A 20732-nucleotide genomic window follows, 5' to 3' on the forward strand; every position below is an offset into this window, starting at 1 on the left:
CCTAAGAGGAGCAATTAGATTTGATTGTCTAACCCCCGGGAAGGAACTATTCAACCCGGTTGTCACCTATTCAAGTACGAATACAATTACGGATATCCTACTTGAATTGACTTTAGATTATCAGACTAATTTAAATATCGGTACCAAAATATTCAATCAATCTAACAATCACAAACGCTATTATCAGAATTAGACAAATATTGATAATCAAAAAGAACTTTCATAAAGAAAATCAAGAATCTCCAAAACAAAAGAAACAAAACATTATCACCCCTCAAACCAGAAAAGTATCTACTCCATAATCAAATAACAAATAACAAAAAAGAAAGATAAAGTCATAGTACATCTTCTCTGTCGATTTGCTCCTGCGCGATCTATGAGTCTGTCAGTCTCCTGCTCCTGTGCGTTTCTGCCCTAGCCGTCCTCCCTTTTGAAACGTGTGATCCCCCCCTTTTATTTAATTTTTGCCCTAATTATTTTGTAGATAGGCTTTTGGGCCTTTAATTAATTTCTCATATCAAGAGGGTGTAGTTAATCATGGTCATGACTAACTAGGTTGTGCAAATCTAAATTTTTCTTCCCTTTTCTGCCAATTATGCCAAATTTGATATTTGCCTTCTGCGCACAACAAATAAACAATTCGCATATAAATTAGGTAGAATCCAATCAAAATCACTCAAATATCGCATATGATATGAATATAAAATGCATGCGATTTCTAACTATCATTATAATGCAACGGATCAGGGCTATTCAACAGCAGACTAACAACCGCCGTGAAACTTATATAAATATATAAAAAATAATTTTTTAATACTAAAAAAATGGCTTGGGATTAAGTGCTCCCAAGCCCCTACATGTGTTCGTCTATGCATGTAGTCGCTACTCTTCAAGTGTATTTTGATTGAATCATTGGTTGAACCTAATAATATGCAAACTAGTCTAGCAAAATAAGTCACATTAGGCAAACTATGTGTTACACGTAAGATTTGGAGGTGTTTGAATTTGAATTTATGACCCCATAATTACGAGTTTACTCCCACACCATCAAGTCATTCATTACGGGACCAAATGGTAGTTTTTTAGCCAACAAATGTGCATTTTCAATGTATTCCAATCGCGTACACTTCCCCATAGAAGCTAATAGGTCATAAAACCCCTATGTACCTCCAATGATGGTTGTTGCCCTATCGCCACATGTAGGATGACTTCCAATAAATCTTTTACTTTAACCATCCTACGGAATACCAAGCACCTGGCAATGCTTTTTTCAAAATTAGATACTCCATCCGTCCCAACTAAAAAATACTCTTTTTTCATTTTTGTTCATCCATCAATTCGTTAATCAAAAGTATCAATTTTTTATTTTAGTAAAAATAATCATACATCAATATCAAAATACTTTTAACTTTTATCTAAAGTCAAATGACAAAAATGTCAAAACCTCTTACATACTTCCACTAACTAATAAAATATTATTATTTTTTAATCTACTACAAAACTTCAAATGGTCCATATGGACCGGGACAGAGGGAGTATTATTTTTTTAACTTCAATTAAAGTATTTCTCTAAATATGTTGATGTCAGGTACACTTTCTAACATAGGTCATCTCCTATATCTAACCAACAAGTGCATGAACTTCATATACAACTTAAAATCTCGGCATCATTCAATGGTATAAGATAAGGATTTCAAATGAGATTTCTGCCGGCTAATAGTAACTCACAAATACTAGAAATTCTTTATTGAAATGTATTAGTTAAAAATCTTCAAAAGTATAGCCCACATGAGAGCCTAAAGAGAAGCCACATCAACATTCTCCGGATGATCTAGACTCTATCGTGAAGGTCTTACAATAAGTGTATGGTAATCCAATCATGCTATATTAATTTACTTCTTCCGTCGCTTAAAAAAGTATTTATTTTTTTCACATAGTTTAAGGTATTAGTGTTATATTGATATGTAATAGGAATAAAGTAGAAAGACAAAAATAACCTTATTAGCATCGTGTGATATAAATGTAATGATATTTGTGTAATACTCATCCATCCTAATTCAAAGTACTCATTTTACCATTTTCGTCCGTCCCACTTTAAAGTATCATTTTTTCATTTTTAATAAAAGTAATCATACACTAACACCAAAATACTCATAATTTTTATTTAAATTACAAATATACTATTACGCATACACTTACTTTTTACTTAAAGTCAAAGAGTAAAAATGTCCAAATTTCTTACACACTTCCACTAAGCAACAAAATATTATTATTTTTTAATTTATTAAAAAATTTCAAATAATCAATTTCAAAAGGCACGGAGGGAGTACTATGTATTAATGGTTTATTTGACACTAATAAATGTAACAAATAGTTGAGTATAATGGATAAAACACAAACACATACACCCTTAATTAAAATGTGATGTAAAAAAAAATGATTGAAAGATCTACTTATTTAACATCATATCGTACTAAAAATATAAGTATTTACTATTTTTTCGTATTATGGATTTAATACATTGGTGTATATAGATTTAGAGATTTGTTAGTACGTTTGTTTTGTGAAATAATTTAAATGAATATATATATTTTTTATATGAAATGTACTTTTATATTATAAATTTTTAGGATATTTGTAATGTTATTTAGATAGTATAATTATTAAAAAATAAAATAAATACTTTCCACGAAATTAAAAAATAGAAGTATGTATGATGAGATAATTGATGTACAATAAAAATAAATAAAATTAGAATAAAAATACTGATGTGAAATATTTTGTGATATATATACATTAAAATATTAATGTTCTTCAATATTTTTATAATAAAAAAATAAGATAAATAAGTTAATTAAAATTTGTTTAATTTTAATTTGAAATTAAAATGAAAATTTAAATTTTATTTTAAATAATATAGTGAAAAATAAAGTAGTCGTATATTTTTTTAACCACCGTTCATTTGTTCTCCCTCTTTGCGTTTGCTACAAAAAAGGTTGGGGGCATTATGAAATTTTATTAAATGTGCGAGGTGGATTTTCAATTAATTCTGAGTGTGAGTGTGTATACCGTATACGTATCACTGTAAACCCTCCTCCCGCTTTCAGGTTTTGCCGCAGCTGCTCCTTCAGTTGCCAAAGCACAAAAGAAAGAAGGCAAGGGGCGAGATATGGTGAGACTAACAGCCGATTTGATTTGGAAAAGCCCTCACTTTTTCAACGCCATTCGCGAACGAGAATTGGATCTCCGAGGTAAAGTGCTGAAAATCCCTACACCTATTTTTGTATGTAATTTTTTCAAATTTATGTAAAACCCTAATGCGCCTGGAACGTTTCAGTAATTTGGTAATCTATGAAACGAATCTCTTGCAGGGAACAAGATTGCTGTGATAGAGAACGTAGGAGCTACTGAGGATCAATTCGACACTATTGATTTATCTGACAATGAGATTGTGAAGCTTGAAAATTTTCCCCTTTTAAATCGCCTCGGGACCTTGTTTTTGAACAATAATAGAATTACCAGAATCAATCCCAACCTAGGAGAATTTTTGCCCAAATTGCATTCTTTGGTGCTGACTAACAACAGGTTGACGAACCTAGTTGAGATTGATCCTCTGGCATCGCTCCCGAAGCTGCAATTCCTTAGTCTGCTTGATAACAACATTACTAAGAAACCTAATTATCGCTTGTATGTCATCCACAAGTTGAAGTTTCTACGCGTGCTGGATTTCAGGAAAGTAAAAAATAAGGTTAGTGTTCATTTTTCTGGTTCATTCAATTCTTCTGTTTTACTCTAAACTCTGCAAACTGCATAAACCTTTTTGGTTAGCATAATATTTGCTAATGGACAAGGATCTGCTCTAGTCTTGTGAGGATTTGGACCAGACTCATGCCTATCCTTACTATAGTTCAAACTGAACAACATAAATTCATAAGCATTACTATGTTTGGATGTATTTCTTTAGTGTTCTTTGAGTATGAGAGTAGTGTTTTTTTGTTGATTAGAATAGTACTAATGCTTAATAAAGTTATGTTTTGAAAATATATATTCGATGGGATATATAGTATTATGGAAATGATTCGAGGTAAGATTGATGATTAGTTGAAGGTGCGTGGCATAGGGTTTTGTAAGCATTAGTAAAGTAGAATTTAATTTGAATGCAATTTCATAACTAAATAGTTATTGAATTGTTGATTTTTTCTTTTTAATTATGCAAGAGTGAAAATGTTAGTTTTTTTTTTTTTTGGATTTTAATTGTTTTTTGGAAAATTATGTATGGTGGATTATGTGATTTGAATTTGTTTATTATTTGGGAAAATGCATAAACATTCCATTGTATCGGCAAATTTCTCAGATTTTTGCTTATTACTAACACACATGTTACTTTGCCTGGTAAGTCTTTATGTCTATAGAGTTAAACATCCGTGTTTACTGTGATATGATTGATGTTCATGATTGTTTCATCTAAATGATGTTTTGCTTGACAATAGGAGCGTGCCGAAGCCAATGCTCTGTTTGCTTCCGAAGAAGCTGAAGAAGAGGCCAAAAGGGAATCTGCTAAGACTTTTGTACCAGGTGAAGTTCTTTCTATCCAAGACGTTGCCAGGGAAGAACCACCTAAACCAGCTGCTCCAACACCTGAGCAAATCTTGGCTATTAAGGTATTTTTCTTCTAGTTTCATGCTATAGATAGTATCAACTTTTCTTTTCTACCAATTTCTCTTGAAATGATTCAATGTTCACAAATTGTTTTACTGTCTGATGCAGGCTGCCATTGTGAATTCGCAAACTCTTGAGGAAGTGGCAAGGCTTGAGCAGGTAATTTTGTATCCCATTTGGCTATATACTAAAGAGAGAAGGTAGAAAAAAAAAAAACACTAAATATCATATAATTCATATTGACTTTATCACGAAACATTGCTTTTTATGTTATTTTGTTTTCTATTTGAATGCAGGCACTCAAATCAGGCCAGCTTCCATCCGATTTCAATATCAGTAATAATGAAATTGTCCCAAAACGTGAAGTTGCTGAGAAGGATAATATGGTTACTGACAAAATAGAAGAGAATGAAGAACCTGAACCCAAAAAAGACGGGGAATCTGAACAGAGTCCAGTTGTATCAACAAAAATGGAAGAGGTATTTTTATTGCTTTCATACAATATTCTTGTGATTTGACCTCATGATGCACCTTGGCTGTTGTCTCTCCAAATTTGCTCCTTCAAGGCGCAATCAGAAACACTACACATGTCATGTGTTTTTGCTATAGTTGAGAAAATGACATATGCTTACTAAGACATAAAACTAGATTCTGGTTCTTTTCGTAAATGGCTGTAGTTGGCTCACCATGATCCCCATTCATCACGAGATGCATTGAGAAGTGTTGGAAGCTAAAATAGTGCACTAATTGGGAATAATCGACGTTAACTTCTCTATTTTTTCTAATTGCCAATCCAAGGCTTTGTCTTGATTAAGTCTTTTTGTGGTGCTTGAAGCATGCATCTTCTGTCCTTGCCTGGTGTACACATGTATGATTAGTTATCAGCTCATCAGAAAACTTCATGTGTCAAATGCATCCATCGATAGGAATGATCAATAGAAATAGAGGGAACTGAGCACGTGGAATTGGATGCACTTACGATTAATAAGTGATACATGTCTTGTCAATTCATTGAAGACACCATTACCATAATGAAAGGAAATAGTTGTATACTACTACAGTCTACAAGTTGCCAACCGTTTGTGTAAATTCTTCTTACCTCTACAACTGCTAGGTAGTCTATTCAGTTATGAGGTTTTCCTTTCTTTTACTACATAGGAAAAAGTAGTCAGCTTGTCGTTCTATGGCGTAACTTGCTGAAGCAGTTTTAGAGCCATTATTCTTTAACGAAGCTGTTGGGGAAACAAAGTCGTTTGAATACTCGATCTTAAGCAAGAGCTACTTAATCCTGCAAAGCTGTTATCTTTAATCATCCGATGCTGCTATAATATCGGTGTTCTTCTCATTCAATGAAATCTAATGGTGTCTTTGTTGTTCCAGGATTAGGCTGATCGATTGCCGAGCAGATACGCGAAACCTGATGGATGTTATGCTTCTTCCTGAAATGTGCTTTCGAAACTGGATTGGATTGTGCTGTGCTGTGCTTGTTCTAAATGCAAAGATTTTGGGGCAGTGATGTTTGTAATGGTTGTAGATTTACAAATGAGATTTGGCAATATCTGACATAGTTGATAAACACCCACCCACCCACCAAAGTTTCATATTAGGTCTCTCTCTCTCCAGTGTATTTCACTTACCTTGTCTTTGATTGATTACTTGTATTTCGTATCGAGAATTTGATCTGCTCAAATCCAACTAACCCAAAAGTGATTTGTTTATTAAAAGGGTAAGAAGACTCAACACATTCAATCTGTTCGAATGTGACTCGTCTAATAGGAAATCTTTTTAAAATTATAACGAACAATAAGAATATAGATATTTTATTTATTTTTTTCTTAAATATCTTTTCAAATTGTCTCTTTCTTTTTGGGTACTTGTCCTTTTTCTTCTGCAAATTCTTACCAAAACTTGTGAATGAATTACAATGGACAGCAGATTCTTTGGCCTAATTCTGACTGATCCACAAAGAAATTAGCGGTCCCTTCACATTGATGAAGACAAAATGTGAAAAAAAAAGTAAGAAAATGGCTAAAACCCTTGCCAAGCAACCAAAAATCCTAAAGCCTAAAATAAAAATATTCAAACAACTCAAAATAGTTCCTAACAATAATCGGCCCATCAATTTCAAATTGTCCAGACAGTATTCAACCACCAAAAAAATAAGTTAAATCACATTACAATCTCCACCAACATTTAGCTGCATATTTCATCTCGGTGTCTGGACAATCTTTAAGAATATCAAATTTTCATAGTAAAATTGTTCAAATGTTCAAATATTTTGCTTAGTTTAACATCTTTTGCCTGGGTTTGTTCCTCATCTATTTCTTCAGTAAAACCTTGATATTTACATTTATTTTTTCCTAATATTTAGTGCTTGTCTGTAATAAAATAAGGTAGAATAATTTGGGGATGAACTTGTGAATTTAAGGAAATTTAAGTATCCATCCAAAAAAAAAATAATGAAAGAAGAGATGATGAATAGGGATGTTAAAAAGAATAAAGATAAAAACATCGGATATATATATTCAACTTTGCTCCACGTGGCATTTGAACCCATAATCTACGGTCACGAGTGCACCATACATCACGGACCATCCCTAAGGGGCACCTTAGAACAGAGTTTTGATTTTGTGTTCCATAGAGTACTAATATATACACGTACACATTTCTGCCGTTTTCGGTTTCTTCTTCACAACAAGTTTGAGCTCATGGGATTAGCAAAGTAATGAAGTCGGCATATGAGCTCCGATTTTCTCAACTTGTTTCCAAGAAGCTTGGCGAGGATGGATGGAGGCTCACTACTCATCTGTTGCTTCTTCCGACCAACAATGTGGTTATCCAGAACCAGCATCTCTAACAGTTGCCTGCAGCTCTGCAATTCAATTCAATCCAATCAACAAATACATAATAAGGAATGGGAATCAGATCGACAGCTTACATTCAACTCACATAATCAATTGGAATCTAATACTTAATACTAATTGTTAAAATATATTTAGAAGAATATATTATATTCACGGTAGTTGTCTTATTTAAGAGAATAGTAGGATTCTTGCCTTATTTAGACAATTTGTATATCACTATAACTATGTACGTATTCTTATGATTGAAACAGATGCATATGTACATTCTGGAGAGGTACTGTGAAAAAAATATCTGGATCAATCATAGGAATACATACATATTTATAATGATGTACAAATCATTTAAAACTAATTTAGATCAGATGCATACCTGAGGGTTTAGACTGTCCATTTGGTTTATGATTTCATCCTGTAAGTTAAAAACAAAACCATGAAAAAGAGAGAAATAAATAAATATGTTGAATCGTACAAGCCAGGAATGAATTGAAGATCATAAAATGCCACAGAGAAAGTAATCAAACTAACTATTCACAAAAAGTATAAAAACCAGAAGAGAAGGGAAGATACCATTACCTCTAATATCCCTGGATTTTGCATTACAATACCAAGAACACGTCGTACCAGCCCTTTGTACACAGCTTCGTTGACTGTACCGTCTCCATTCATCCACGGCAAGAGGGGGCTGCATATCCTAGCACCCGCAGCATGGAGATTCAAGGTTCCCGTTTTGGGAATGGCAACTCCATCATGCTGGCATCCTGCTGGATCTGTATCTTTGGGTAATGATTCAGGAGCATCGGCTACATCTTCAGGACGATTTAAAATTGTGACTCTGTGTTCTTCTTCAGAATTCTTATCACTCTCATTCCCCATCTCAACAACTTTTTGTCCATGATTATCAACATCTAGAGGCATGCTGCCATCCCCAACTTTCTTTTCTTGATTTCGTAGATGAGTTTCAGTGTGATTGGAAATGGACGTCAAGAAATATTTGGATCGATATAGAGAATCAACCACATGAACAGAATCATAAGCATTGACCTATATTTCACCAGTAAGAGAAGCATTGATTAGTTCTAAATAATTTACACCAATGGCATTTCATTGATGCTAAATGTAAAATTAGACCAAGTTATACTGTGAATATGATAGAAAACTCAAAATGCAGAAAATGGTCGTATTAAAGGATAATATATTTCAATTTCAAAAGGGCAAACCTTGAGAACTCTTCCAAATGCTTCAAGCACCTCAATCATGACTTCCAAAATCTTATCATCTGAACAAAAGTTGACGCTTTCATATATAAATGAAATTAACATATAATACATGCAATGTTCTTAACTGTTGATAGTTGCATACCTTTAACTTGCAGAACATCATCAATTTCTTTCATGCTCAAGCCGTTATCACCAGACTTCTGAATGGCTGAATAAAGAGTTTTTAATAATTGGGGCTGGAGATATGAATTATTCACTTCATGAGAACTTGGAGACATCAGATATTTGGAGTAGTCGGTCATAGCCTCCCAAGGTGATGATTCACTCGCATTGGCTGCAGGATGGGCAACTCCCCCAGAATCGAAGAGTTCTTTCTCATAATCAGCTAAACCCAAATCTGAAGAACCACTGTTACAATCTAAACCTAACAAGATATTGCTTGAATCTTTTCCACCGAAGTTACAGAACAAGGGGGTGGCAGAGAGAGGCCCATCTTTAAATGATTCAATAGCAAGTGTTCTTGAAATCGCTTCACGATGCAATAATACCTTTATACCAGGAAAACCTTTTTCTCGTCGAGAGGTTATCTCACCCTCACCAGCAAATGAAGCTTTTGCTTTCTTAAATACTTCTCCACTATCAAGCTCACTGTTATCATGTTTACGTTTGGAAGCTCTGGTCTCTTCTGCCTCACCAACACCTTCATTTGGTAAGCATGGGGTAATTGACATCTCACCAGAAGAAACCAGAGCACACAAAGTCAAAATTTCACCACATTGCATATCTGATGGAGCATCAACACCCTCTTCCATCAAATCCTTTGCTTTTTCATCAAGCCAATTAGCAAACTTATCAGCTCTTTTTCCAGTATCTGAGGGAAATGGAGATGATGAAATACTCTGCAAGAAAAGCTGGGATAGTACAAAGGGACTATTACAGCTTCCACCAATCTGCGAAAAAATATATATATGTCATCAGACAATAGCAAAACCAAAACCAGCAGGATTGAAATGTATTTCTGTTGGCTAGAGGAGGAAAAGACTACAACCAGGGAGAAAATTGCCATAAATGAAGTGATGTATGCAAGAACTTATTATGTATTTATTAAAAGGAAATTCTAAAATAAATTTGAAGCTTTTACCCCAACAATGTTCAGCCATATGGAGCTAAGCATTGAAATTAGTGCATGAATTTAACTTACCATAATTTTCTTCTCCCTTAGGTAGCTGAAAGCAGCAAAAAGATCATGTTCAGAATATCGACGCAGTGTTTCAGCCAGTAAGGTTGAGCCTTCCGGAGCTTTTGAGTTACTAAGAAAGATGAGTTTAAATAGTTCTGCAGCATTTGCAATTGCAACCGATTCGTGCATCTGTCTGCTGATGCTTCTACTGCCTTTTAACAGCTTCATATACTTTCTGGATAGCTGCTGGGATCTGGATCTACTGCGAGATGTTTTAGTCTCACCACAATCATCCAAGTCCTGAACATGAGAAGGCTATTTAAAGTGAACAAGCATTGTCATAAAGCTGCATCTAATATTGCAAGAAAAAATACAAAAAAAAAAAAATGATTTCCACAACCCTATGCATGTTTAGTGACACAAAAAATCCCTCAAAATGGCATCTTATGCAGAATCACATCCACAAAAAATTAAACTTCCCATCCATTCATTGTATTACACCAAAGGAAGAATAATATAATAAAGTATATCAACAAGCAACTACATCACTCACATTGTTTCTATGGTGTGATGAAGTATCTTGCCTGCCCTCCAACTTAGCCATTTTATAATTCCTCAAAACATCATCTAGTGCTATCTTGATAGTATTCTCATCAAAATCAGCCCACTGCTCATACATGTACTCCGATGAACAGAGACTGTCTTTTTTATGTGAAGGATCGGAAAGCATTTCTCCTGATTCTTCATGATTCAGCATCTTGTCCTGGCATGTTTCAAGGTATTTGGCATAACGATCTGCAAGGATATTACATAGTTTCATTAAAGCTTTTCTAACGAGGGGATAACTCTTCAAATTTGCCATTCTTCTTTTGCAGGCATCAGGAGAAGAAGGAAGATTTAAAATTGAGGTCCAATCCACACGATGAAATTTTGCCCCTAAAGCTGCTCGGTATCGTGCATATTCCATCACCAATTGCCTGTGAACAGTTGATCCATGTGAGAACAATTGATCAGAGACTTCAAATAATAAGACAACAATCAGAAGCAACTGCCAATAATTATTAGACAGCTGTCTTTATGCCAAGATAATAGAGGAGTGAATGTATTTTTACTTGCAATTCACAATTTTACTTGTTATTCAAATCTAATTATACCAATACAGATTTCATGAAAAAAAGACAGGAAAATGCTTCTTCTGCTACATAATTATTCTTAACAGGCAAGAGTTTGAAGGTGTATTTATTTATCTATGTTTTTAATTTGATGATCTTGAGGTGGAAGAGTTGCTGATGTAATATTTTGTATCGAAAACAGGTATTCAATTTGATGCTTTTAGAAGAAAATTGCGAGATTGAATATTAAAGTTTGAAAAAAAAAAAAACAAAAAAGTGACAACACCTTGAGTTACTTAGCATTACCTATCAGACTCATCAGCCCACAAAAACCGTTTCTGGCGTGTTGAAGTAGAAAATGCCCGATTGTGAATGAAGGTAGAGACTTCATTTTCTTCATTTAAATTTAGCTCATCTGGTTCTTCCGTGGGATCACCTGCATAATATTTATGCAGCTGAAAATCATAATCTTCAGTAACTGATAACAAAGAGCATTGTTCCTCAGTAAATTGGTCGTCATCTAAAGAGGCAACAGGGTCCACATCTGACACACTTGATTGTCCATCTACAACATTAGAAGTTATCAGCTTTGAGGAAATTTTATCTGGACGTCGTTTTCTTTTGCGTGTATGAAGATCCTGTTCATGGCCATCCAAATCTCTCTGATGCCTAGTTAGCCGCTGCTGCCTCTTGTCATAATACACACGAAGCACCTGCAATATCATAAGCACAGAATGACTCATGTACTAATGGAAAAAAGATTATAAGCATCGATATAGTTGACTTAGATGTTACTTTTAAATTCAAATAATCTCATTATTCCTTGAAGTAATCTAAATCAAGTATAAGCTTCTTAGCACCGACTTTCAAGGTTTTAGCTTACCTTAACATAAAAACATGATTTAAGTTGTCAATTCCTAATATAAAACCATAGTATCACAAACTAATCTTCCATGTCCTATGAACAGAAGAATGCTTAAAAGATTATAAAAATACTAAGGGTGTGTTTGTTTGGGGGTTTTGGATTTTGAGTTGGTATTTGAATAGTAAAAATTTTAAATTTGAATAGTTGTATGATGTTATATAAATAGGTGTTAATGTGATGTTTTGAATATAAAATTGATTTTTAGTATAATATAAAAAATGAAAAATAGGTATTTGATTTGATATTTTTGGGGGAAAAAAAATGGGATGAATAGTGGGATTAAAATCCAATCCCCCAAACAAACACACCCTAAGAATGTTTTCCAAGTTATCTAACCTGCTCCAGGGTCAAATTGAGATCTTTAGCAATTTCCTTGCAGTGACGGAAAGAAAGTTTTCCGTTTAAGTCATCATTTGCTACACGCTCCAGCAGTTTCACACGTTGTTCAGCTGTCATTACTCGGACAGATGCCCAAGCTCGGGAATGAAACACCTGAACAAAGCTCAATACCAATCCATAATGAGCAAATTAAAATGCAGATAGGTAAATGCCATCACAAGTCATGTTCATATGACATAAATAGGTCCAAAATAATGCACGGTTGAATTGCAAACACAGGATACATCTTTCCGCAAAACAAAATTGAAAGCAAAATTATGTGGATATGTTAATAAAGGGATCCGGGGCTCATCTCAAAACCAATTGGTGACAAGAGGAGTTCCCCTTCCCCCTGGGAGCTCCTACTATTTTTCCACTATGGACACAACACTTACCATTCCCGCCTCGAGATGATATTAATTTCGAAACCAAATCCCAATCAAGATCAATATTCAATACGAATACCATGCCTTTGATACCATGTTAAGAAGGAATCCAGGATTCTATCTCAAAACCAAGTGGTTATTAGAAGAGTTGTCCTTCACCTAGGGAGCTCCTATCACTTTTCCAATATGGGACACAACAATAATAGGGTAAATACATGTGGATGCCAATATGCCATTTTTTTAATTTACTCAGCATAATAACAACTGCCTTGGATGCCAAATTGAAAATATGAAATTCTGACTATTAACTAAGAAGAAATAAGGCTAGTTCGAATTACCTCTTGAACTGCAGATCCGGGAAATGCAAGCAATGCAGCTGTAGATTTAGCTGTAGCATAACAATATTCCAGTGTATTCCAGTATTCAGCAACAGCTTTGCTGCTTGAAAAAATAAAATCATGTCTGACTTGAGGACGCAAATCAGGGAAAATGAAACCAGAGGCTGTGACAATTGAGACCGGTTCCTCAATATAAGGTTTAAGCTCTAACGCATGTGTAAGAGTTGTGCACTGGCTGCTACCTTCATCATCTGCATGGTCCTTGCTTACCAGACGAATCAACTGCCCAAATGCCAGAGTTACACCATCGCCAAATTGAACTTAAAAAATCAAATATGAAACTAGAAGCTAACTGAAAATTACCGTTTCCAATAAGCAGCAAAACTATTAAGAAATAAAACAAGGTAACTTGAATTTATGCAATACTATTAAGAAATAAAACAAGGTAACTTGAAATAAAACTATTAGAGCCAGCAGTGGTACTTCTGCAATACTTTACTAGAATATTAAGCAAGTTCTGACCAGGATATTATTAACCTAGGTAAATGCAACCACTGAAAAGTTATTTATGCAAAAGAAGCAAAACATTCTTCCCAGTAAGGACCATTAAATTCAAAATTATATTTGCCAAGGCACTTGCTAAAAATAACCCAATGGATCGGACTAAAAAGGAAAAACTTAATTCAGGTAAATTCAAACACATCCAAATGTTACTTTTTAGTACCTTCATCACTAGCACAATCTAACAAACTCAATAACCAGTTAAGAATTTATTAGAGCAGCCGCATCTGCACAACTATATATTAGTAGAGATATCAAGCAATATCTAACAGAAATTTTGAGCATTTATACCTTCAACCGCCGTAATATGTCAATGAGCCAAGATAGTCGTCCAGTTGCTCGGGTATCCATCAGACCCTTGTATTCTTCCATGGGAAGATCAGAAAGGAGAACGCCTCTTCTACATTTCTCAACCATATCCTCAAATTTTTTAACAGAGCCTACTACTTGTAAAAACAACTCAAGTGGCATGGACCTGATGGCCATGTCTAACTTGAACAACTTACAACTGCTGTGCGAATTCTTTGAATTATAAGTATTACAGGACAATAAAGTATCATCCCAACCAGAGTAACTGTAGATCCAACCCCAAAGGAAGTTGTGAAGAAGCTTCACCCGAACCATTTTTGCCAAGACAAACCCATTAGCACGCATCAGTTCAGCACGCTCTGATTGGACATCTAGCTTTACATTATTTGGAATCCTCTGCACCCGGTCTAATATAGGAACAGATTGGCCTTTCTTCTGCTTCGCATATGATTGCTTACGAACTCGAATTTCAAAAGACCTCATCTTGTCATGGATTTGAGTCAATAATTCAGGTGACACATTATATACTGATGGGTGAAGGATCACATCTGTTGTCCTGCTGTTGCCACAATTAGTCAAAACTGGGACACTCACATTAATGCATTTACAGTGCCCTTCTTGCTGAAGTTTGTTCAGAATACGTTCTAAGGTTTTCTTGTCCATCATTGTGTTTTTCTCTTCCTCAAGGCTCTCAAGATGTCTGTGGAGCTCAGGTTTAATGAGGATTTTTTCCTCCTTCTCAAACCAAAAAATAAAAAAAAAAAAAGAAAAAAAAAAGGTTAAGTAGAGGATGAAAAGATATATATATATATATATAGATAGATAGATGGGCCAACTAGCTAAGATTAAAAGGAAATTAGAAACCTAGACAGACCTGCAGCATTTTCAATATGCGTTGCTCCCTCAGTGAGCTGGTTGCACTTATAGTGAGATGAGGGTACATTGGATATGGGCGGCGCCTGGAAGGTCTTGTAATAGCAGGAGAGCATATTTTTACTATGCCGCTGTCAGCTACCACCAATTTATTGTCCTTGAGTAGATCCTTATCACACCTTCCATTCCGTAGCTCCTCATCAGAATTATGTGGATTGCATTCCAAAAGCAGACAAGTAGAAGCATCCTCTTCAACAGTGGTGCCGTTAGTAGCCTCAGTTGTGCCTACTGCATCAATTTCACTTCTATTTATAGCTTTAACACTACCCATTGAAGTAGAGTTATCTAGCACCTGGAGAGATTGAGACAAGTTCTCACAGCAGTCCATATCCAGATTACGTGAAGTAGGTGGATGGACTTCCGGTAACACTTTTTCTTTTTCAAGGGAGCCCTTACTGGATGACTTATTGTTAAAGTTATTAGCTGTCCAAACTCGGTAGACCTCACCTTTTTTGTGGCTTTCCAACTGCAAATGTAATCCAAACCTAAAGATCATCTGTTTAAAGTATCGCTTGTGGTACTCCTTGCTGCATAGCCCAAGTCTTTTGCACACCTGCACATGTAACATAAAGTTTTGTCCATGAATTAGTGTTTACGCTGAGTAGGACTCACAAAACGACCCTAGTGAAATGGTCAATGTAACGGACATAACTAAAATGTAAGATAGAAAATAGAACAAAAGCTCCTAAATCAAGACATCGGCATAAAACACATAAAAAGCAATCATTGATAAGGTTGAAGAAAATAGAAGGCATAAATACATCAAGCCCAATTTAACTGCATTCTCATTTCCCACATGTGTACTTACTTCTAAATTAGTCAGCCCTTTTGATCCTGCAGCATCAATCATGTCATATATCTGACGTAAAATGGGAAGCTCTACGACTTGTTCAGTAGTCTGTCCCCTCTGTAACAAATTCATTGACTGATCCATGTCCATATCATCATGCCCAAGTCCACGACGCTTTGGCTCAAAAATTGATGGAGAAAAACTTTTAAGCAGACGCAAACAATTGACCTCCTAAAGATGACAAAAAAAACGTAAGAAACAAAGCGAATGTTAATATCTTTCATATTACATGAAACATTCAATAAGAGTACACATTCTTCTATAATACTTATTGGTTCAGTAATTTGTTATAAATGAAACTATTGTAGAGTCCAACTCTCCAGCCCGAAAACTGATTCAAGGGTTGTAATAATGAACTAATTCCATGATCATGTTGGTCTTGCCCCGACCAACAGGAATATTATATATAAAGGACTTTTTCAACAACTAGTAATAACAGATTACAGGCCTTCCAAAGAGGGACAATAGGATTGCAGAAGACTCCCACCACTATGAATTTTGAAAAGTGATCTGAGCTTCAGGACATGTACCTTCTTATTGATTATTGTGCAACACTCTTCTACAACTCTTGCATCTTTCAACCTGTGACATATCTAAGCAGATTCCACAATCATCTGATTATTTAAATATTGGAATCTATAAGAGGATAAAATTTTCCCATTTGATAATACGGAAGTCCATTGAGAGGAAAGGAAAAGGAATTACATTTCTCCAAGATCTGTGGCCAGAAGCACCACAATAACCTAGATCTCTCTTTAGGTCAGAAACAACCAAAACCTAGGCAGGAAAATATAATATAAAATTAAATCAAAATTAGCTCATATAGCAAAAAGTGTGAGTAATTGCAGTGCAAGTCATATGTACAGCTGACCTTGCCCTGAGCTTTTTCAAGTTTGTCACATATGGCTTTCAATGCAGGTAAAAAGTCCTTAACATGAATATCCTCTTTTCCTTGTTCTTTGAAATCATCATTGCTCTCAAGATGATCCTCTGCAACATCCCTATCTGTTGAAAGATTGTCTGCCTTGATAATTTCAAGCCTCTGTTGGCACCCCAAATGCCTCCCATAACGATATAAGTAGAGCATATTTGTGGACACAATGGAGTTGTTATTCTGCTCGCTACTGCTGGATGCCTGTTTCTTCCTAATTACAGTTGGTTGCCTCACTATCAATCCTTGGGTTTCAAGTTTCTTTAGTTGATAGAATATATTGTTTGCCGGAATGCGTAATTCCTTTGAAAGCTCACTCTGCGCAATTCCATTTGTTCTGGACATTGAAATTCAAAGACCATAGAAAGTGGTGAATGAATCCAACACGAATGCTTGCAACAAATTAGTTTATTAACCAACCATGCTAAATAAAACTGTATCCAAATAATACTGCAAAATCGCGAGTGCTATCAGAAAGGCAATGAATTGAAGCGCACCTGGCAACAGCCAGGCGTTCAAGGATAACACGTTGAGTAGCAGACAAACTAGATTCCGACGCCTCCGTCTCGTATATCCCTAGAAAGATCTTCCTCATTGCTTCGGAAGCTACGATTTTGACATTTAACTTTTCGCACTCTTCTACTGTAGAGTTGGCTATGTCACAAGGATCGAACATTAACCCAGGAATCTCCACAAGATTCTCCCATATTGCTCGTTTCACGTTGGAGCACATCGGGAGGCCATTGGAAGCGAGTACCGAACTGAGTTTCGACCAGAGATTGCGGAGGTGGAGTCCATTTGCCCCTTCACAGCATACTTCTTCAAATGCAGAGTGGACGACGGCGTCCATCGGCGCTCCGGTGGGCCGTGGCGGTTGATCGGCTTTATCGTTCTCCTAGATTTTGGCGGGGATTGGGATTTTAAGAACGCCTGTGGTGGAGGATTAGGGTTCGAATCTGGTTTGGGGAGAAACACCAGCAGAATTATGCTTCATACAATCAAAACGAAGAAATTTCACGAAAGTCCTTAATATTATAAGTAATATCAATTTGGTCCCCAAACTTTCTTTTAAATATACATTCAGGAACCCTAACGAAGAGACCTCTATATATTCTCAAAAACCACATTGGGCCGCCGCCGCTACGATTCCCCTTTCCGCAGAGTAACGGAATTCCACAACCAACACAGTTTGTGAAGAAGATGGCCACGCAAATAAGCAAGAAGCGAAAGGTAAGTGTACAGGTCTTTATTTTGAGCATACAAGATTCAACTTTTTGTGAATATGGAATCGTAATTTGATTTAATTTTTTTGCCTATGTCGATTTGCTTCGGGCGGAATGCTAGTTTGTGGCGGATGGGGTGTTTTACGCCGAGCTGAATGAGTTGCTGATGAGAGAGCTGGCGGAGGATGGATACTCCGGGGTGGAAGTGAGAGTCACTCCCATGCGCACTGAGATCATTATTAGGGCCACCCGCACGCAGAACGTACTTGGTAAAGCTTTTTATATGTGTTTTGTTTTAATTACATCAATTATGTGATACATGGATGGGCAGCTACATGTTCTTCATTTTGTGGTTCTTCATTGGCTGTTAGTTGGCGCACTTCACCGATCTGTAGCTATAGACGTTTGTATTATTTGCATTCCATGGTGACTTTAGATTGAGCTTGCTACTTACAGTCTCTATTGTGGATATATCTATATCATTGATGATGTTTTGCTATTTACCAAGTTAATGGGAAATAGGATCTACTTCTATGTAATACTGATCCATGAATCGGTGCATATGTATACTTCAATTTTTCTTCTTGTAGTTTTCTATTGAATTAGTAGTTACTTAGAATTGGGTGAAGCTGTTCCTAATTTTTGGTTTTAACGGGGCAAAGAAAATGCATGTTAGGAGGAAATATAATGGCCATAAGGTTATTTGATCGACCAATTGATGTTTTTTTATTTTTGTTTTTCGTTGCTAGGTGAGAAGGGGAGAAGAATCAGAGAACTGACATCTGTTGTTCAAAAGCGTTTCAAGTTCCAAGAAAATACTGTTGAGCTTTATGCTGAGAGAGTTAACAACAGGGGTTTGTGTGCAATTGCACAGGCTGAATCCTTGCGCTATAAGCTTCTTGGAGGACTTGCTGTTCGAAGGTATCCTGCGTATCTTTGATGAATTTGTCCTGTTTGATTGTAGGTATATTTGATTAGGCATATCTTAAAATTTATGCACTCAAATTTGGTCACTTTCTTACTACTGAAACAAAGGGCCTGTCCCAGGGTGCATCGATCGGTATGAGATGCAATTACTATGAGATTTAATTTCCCAATTGTGCAGGCAGCCCAAGTTTCTTGGTATGGTTTGATTGAAATATCAGTAAATAATCCGACATTCGTTAATTGTTGTATTGCTCTGTTTTGTTATTTTTTAGTATGTGATTAAATGTATGGTTTCTTTTGAGCGTCATAACTATGGCTTGCACTGATACCATTGCTTAACCCCAGCAGGGTTTCTGTCCGAATGTGCTAAGCTCGATATCTTTGTGCTAAATATTACTATACCTGCTCTACGAAGCTATGAGTATGAGCAAGTGAAAAGCTTCAATTCTGTGTCCTACTGTCCTTATCTTATAATACTTTTTTATTTTCTGCAGGGCATGTTATGGTGTTTTACGATTTGTCATGGAGAGCGGCGCCAAGGGGTGTGAGGTAATATCTTGTAGGCTTCCAAAGGTTTGTCGGACATAATTCTCTACTCCTGCTTTTGCATTATGCAGGTGATTGTTAGCGGAAAGCTTAGGGCGCAGCGTGCCAAATCAATGAAATTCAAGGATGGATACATGATATCTTCTGGTCAGCCTGTCAAAGAATACATCGACTCTGCTGTGAGGCATGTTCTCCTTAGGCAGGCAAGTTAGATGATTGTTCATACATTTTACATCATTCTACTAACTTATGTCCAAGTAGAAGTAGACTCTTGCTTAACTATTCTTCGAATTATGGAGTGCCAACTGTTTAACCTTGTGTGATTTGCATCTACCCGATGAAAATTGTTGCAGGGTGTTCTTGGCATCAAGGTTAAGATCATGCTCGACTGGGACCCGAAGGGGAAGCAGGGTCCAGTGACACCCTTGCCAGATCTTGTCACCATCCACCCACCAAAGGAAGAGGAGTATTTCGCTGCTACTGCTGCCGCTGCAGCTGCTGCTCCAGCTCCCACTGATGTAGAGGTTGCTGTTGCCTAAAATTTTTATCAGCTATCGAATAGTGAATGTAGATACCCGAGACGAGACGGTTCTGTAATCTTGTTATTATACTGAGTCATATTCCAGGTAACTTGCTTTGTTTGCCTATTCTCCTTTGTTGTATCATATCGGGAACCTCCTGAGTTTGTGGCTTATTTCAATCCTACAGTACACTACTATTGTGTGGATTATATTTATTTAAAGGAAACAGTTTCTTTAGTAGTGGGAGAAAAATACTTCTGCTTATTTTATAAATCTTGTTAATGTGTATTTGACGTTTATCAACATTGAACCATTTCAAGTCAAGAAAACTATGTCAATTTGAAAGCCCAATAGTCTAAATTTATTTTTATAGCAAATTGATATCGATAATTATTCGTATGGAAAATTCGTGTTTAGTATTGGATTTTTGCTAAATACCTAAAGAAATATTACAACAAATTGGTATGGTAATGAACTTTTACTAAATTTAAAATTATACTTGCTCGGTTCACTTATATTGTCCACATCCGTTTTTGTCCGTTCAATAATTACATACATTAATTCTATTTTAAAAATTCTAATTTAATTATTTTTAAATTAATTAATTATCTTAATCTCAATCTATTTTAATTAATACATTTTTAATTATTTATTAATTATAATACTTATCATAAATTTTTGTCGTTCTATCACAAGTTATTGGTTTTTAGGAGTTCTCTTGTTTCTATTAATTTTTTTATAAACAGTGTCTGCATGAACATGCTGACGAACAAAATGACAATTAATCTCAATATGTTTGGTGCGGTCGTGAAAAACATTATTACGGGAGATCTGAATTGCGCTCGTGCTGTCACAATGGAGGTAAATGGAAG

The 20732-nt window shown here is 35.6% G+C and overlaps 3 protein-coding genes across 4 annotated transcripts; 2 read left to right on the top strand and 1 right to left on the bottom strand.

The window, feature by feature from the left end:
* Positions 1 to 3071: 3071 nt before the first annotated feature.
* On the top strand, positions 3072 to 6341 carry LOC127255031 (U2 small nuclear ribonucleoprotein A'). The gene is made up of 6 exons (XM_051280452.1): positions 3072 to 3251; positions 3372 to 3748; positions 4491 to 4661; positions 4768 to 4818; positions 4956 to 5138; positions 6040 to 6341. The coding sequence occupies exons 1-6, from the start codon at positions 3170 to 3172 to the stop codon at positions 6043 to 6045; spliced, it is 870 nt and encodes a 289-aa protein (XP_051136409.1). The 5' UTR covers positions 3072 to 3169; the 3' UTR covers positions 6046 to 6341.
* An 815-nt stretch (positions 6342 to 7156) lies between these two features.
* LOC127254623 (uncharacterized) lies at positions 7157 to 17616 on the bottom strand. 2 transcript variants are annotated; one of them, XM_051279836.1, is made up of 17 exons: positions 17141 to 17616; positions 16584 to 16980; positions 16418 to 16489; positions 16243 to 16305; positions 15671 to 15883; positions 14804 to 15415; positions 13912 to 14664; positions 13060 to 13341; positions 12294 to 12449; positions 11339 to 11745; positions 10474 to 10897; positions 9942 to 10220; positions 8883 to 9690; positions 8741 to 8799; positions 8097 to 8564; positions 7894 to 7932; positions 7157 to 7531 (listed from the first exon to the last, which is right to left on the bottom strand). In XM_051279836.1, exons 1-17 carry the CDS (start codon positions 17491 to 17493, stop codon positions 7349 to 7351), a joined length of 5568 nt encoding a protein of 1855 aa, XP_051135793.1. In that variant the 5' UTR covers positions 17494 to 17616; the 3' UTR covers positions 7157 to 7348. The 2 variants fall into 2 exon arrangements, with proteins under 2 accessions (XP_051135793.1, XP_051135794.1); XM_051279837.1 differs by lacking the exons at positions 16584 to 16980; positions 17141 to 17616 and having other exon boundaries at positions 16243 to 16294; positions 16418 to 16466.
* Positions 17617 to 17742: 126 nt separating this feature from the next.
* LOC127254862 (40S ribosomal protein S3-3-like) lies at positions 17743 to 20097 on the top strand. Its single transcript, XM_051280186.1, has 6 exons — positions 17743 to 17873; positions 17988 to 18135; positions 18616 to 18787; positions 19288 to 19342; positions 19411 to 19542; positions 19693 to 20097. Exons 1-6 carry the CDS (start codon positions 17844 to 17846, stop codon positions 19876 to 19878), a joined length of 723 nt encoding a protein of 240 aa, XP_051136143.1. The 5' UTR covers positions 17743 to 17843; the 3' UTR covers positions 19879 to 20097.
* The last annotated feature ends 635 nt before the right edge of the window (positions 20098 to 20732 follow it).

The sequence above is a fragment of the Andrographis paniculata genome, unplaced genomic scaffold (genome assembly GCF_009805555.1).
Source record: "Andrographis paniculata isolate CXL003 unplaced genomic scaffold, ASM980555v1 Contig52END, whole genome shotgun sequence".
NCBI lineage: Eukaryota > Viridiplantae > Streptophyta > Magnoliopsida > Lamiales > Acanthaceae > Andrographis > Andrographis paniculata.

Bases quoted from the DNA above. Each gene is read 5' to 3' on its own strand.
- LOC127254623 (XM_051279836.1), bottom strand. From the start codon at position 17,493: ATGGACGCCGTCGTCCACTCTGCATTTGAAGAAGTATGCTGTGAAGGG. The intron at 10,898-11,338 runs GTAATGCTAAGT...AACTGTTCACAG, and splicing joins TGGGCTGATGAGTCTGATAG to GCAATTGGTGATGGAATATG. The intron at 7,532-7,893 runs GTATGCATCTGA...ATTGAATTGCAG, and splicing joins TGGACAGTCTAAACCCTCAG to AGCTGCAGGCAACTGTTAGA.
- LOC127254862 (XM_051280186.1), top strand. From the start codon at position 17,844: ATGGCCACGCAAATAAGCAAGAAGCGAAAG. The intron at 19,343-19,410 runs GTAATATCTTGT...TGCATTATGCAG, and splicing joins GCGGCGCCAAGGGGTGTGAG to GTGATTGTTAGCGGAAAGCT. The intron at 19,543-19,692 runs GCAAGTTAGATG...AAATTGTTGCAG, and splicing joins GGCATGTTCTCCTTAGGCAG to GGTGTTCTTGGCATCAAGGT.
- LOC127255031 (XM_051280452.1), top strand. From the start codon at position 3,170: ATGGTGAGACTAACAGCCGATTTGATTTGGAAAAGCCCTCACTTTTTC. The intron at 3,749-4,490 runs GTTAGTGTTCAT...GCTTGACAATAG, and splicing joins TCAGGAAAGTAAAAAATAAG to GAGCGTGCCGAAGCCAATGC. The intron at 4,819-4,955 runs GTAATTTTGTAT...ATTTGAATGCAG, and splicing joins AAGTGGCAAGGCTTGAGCAG to GCACTCAAATCAGGCCAGCT.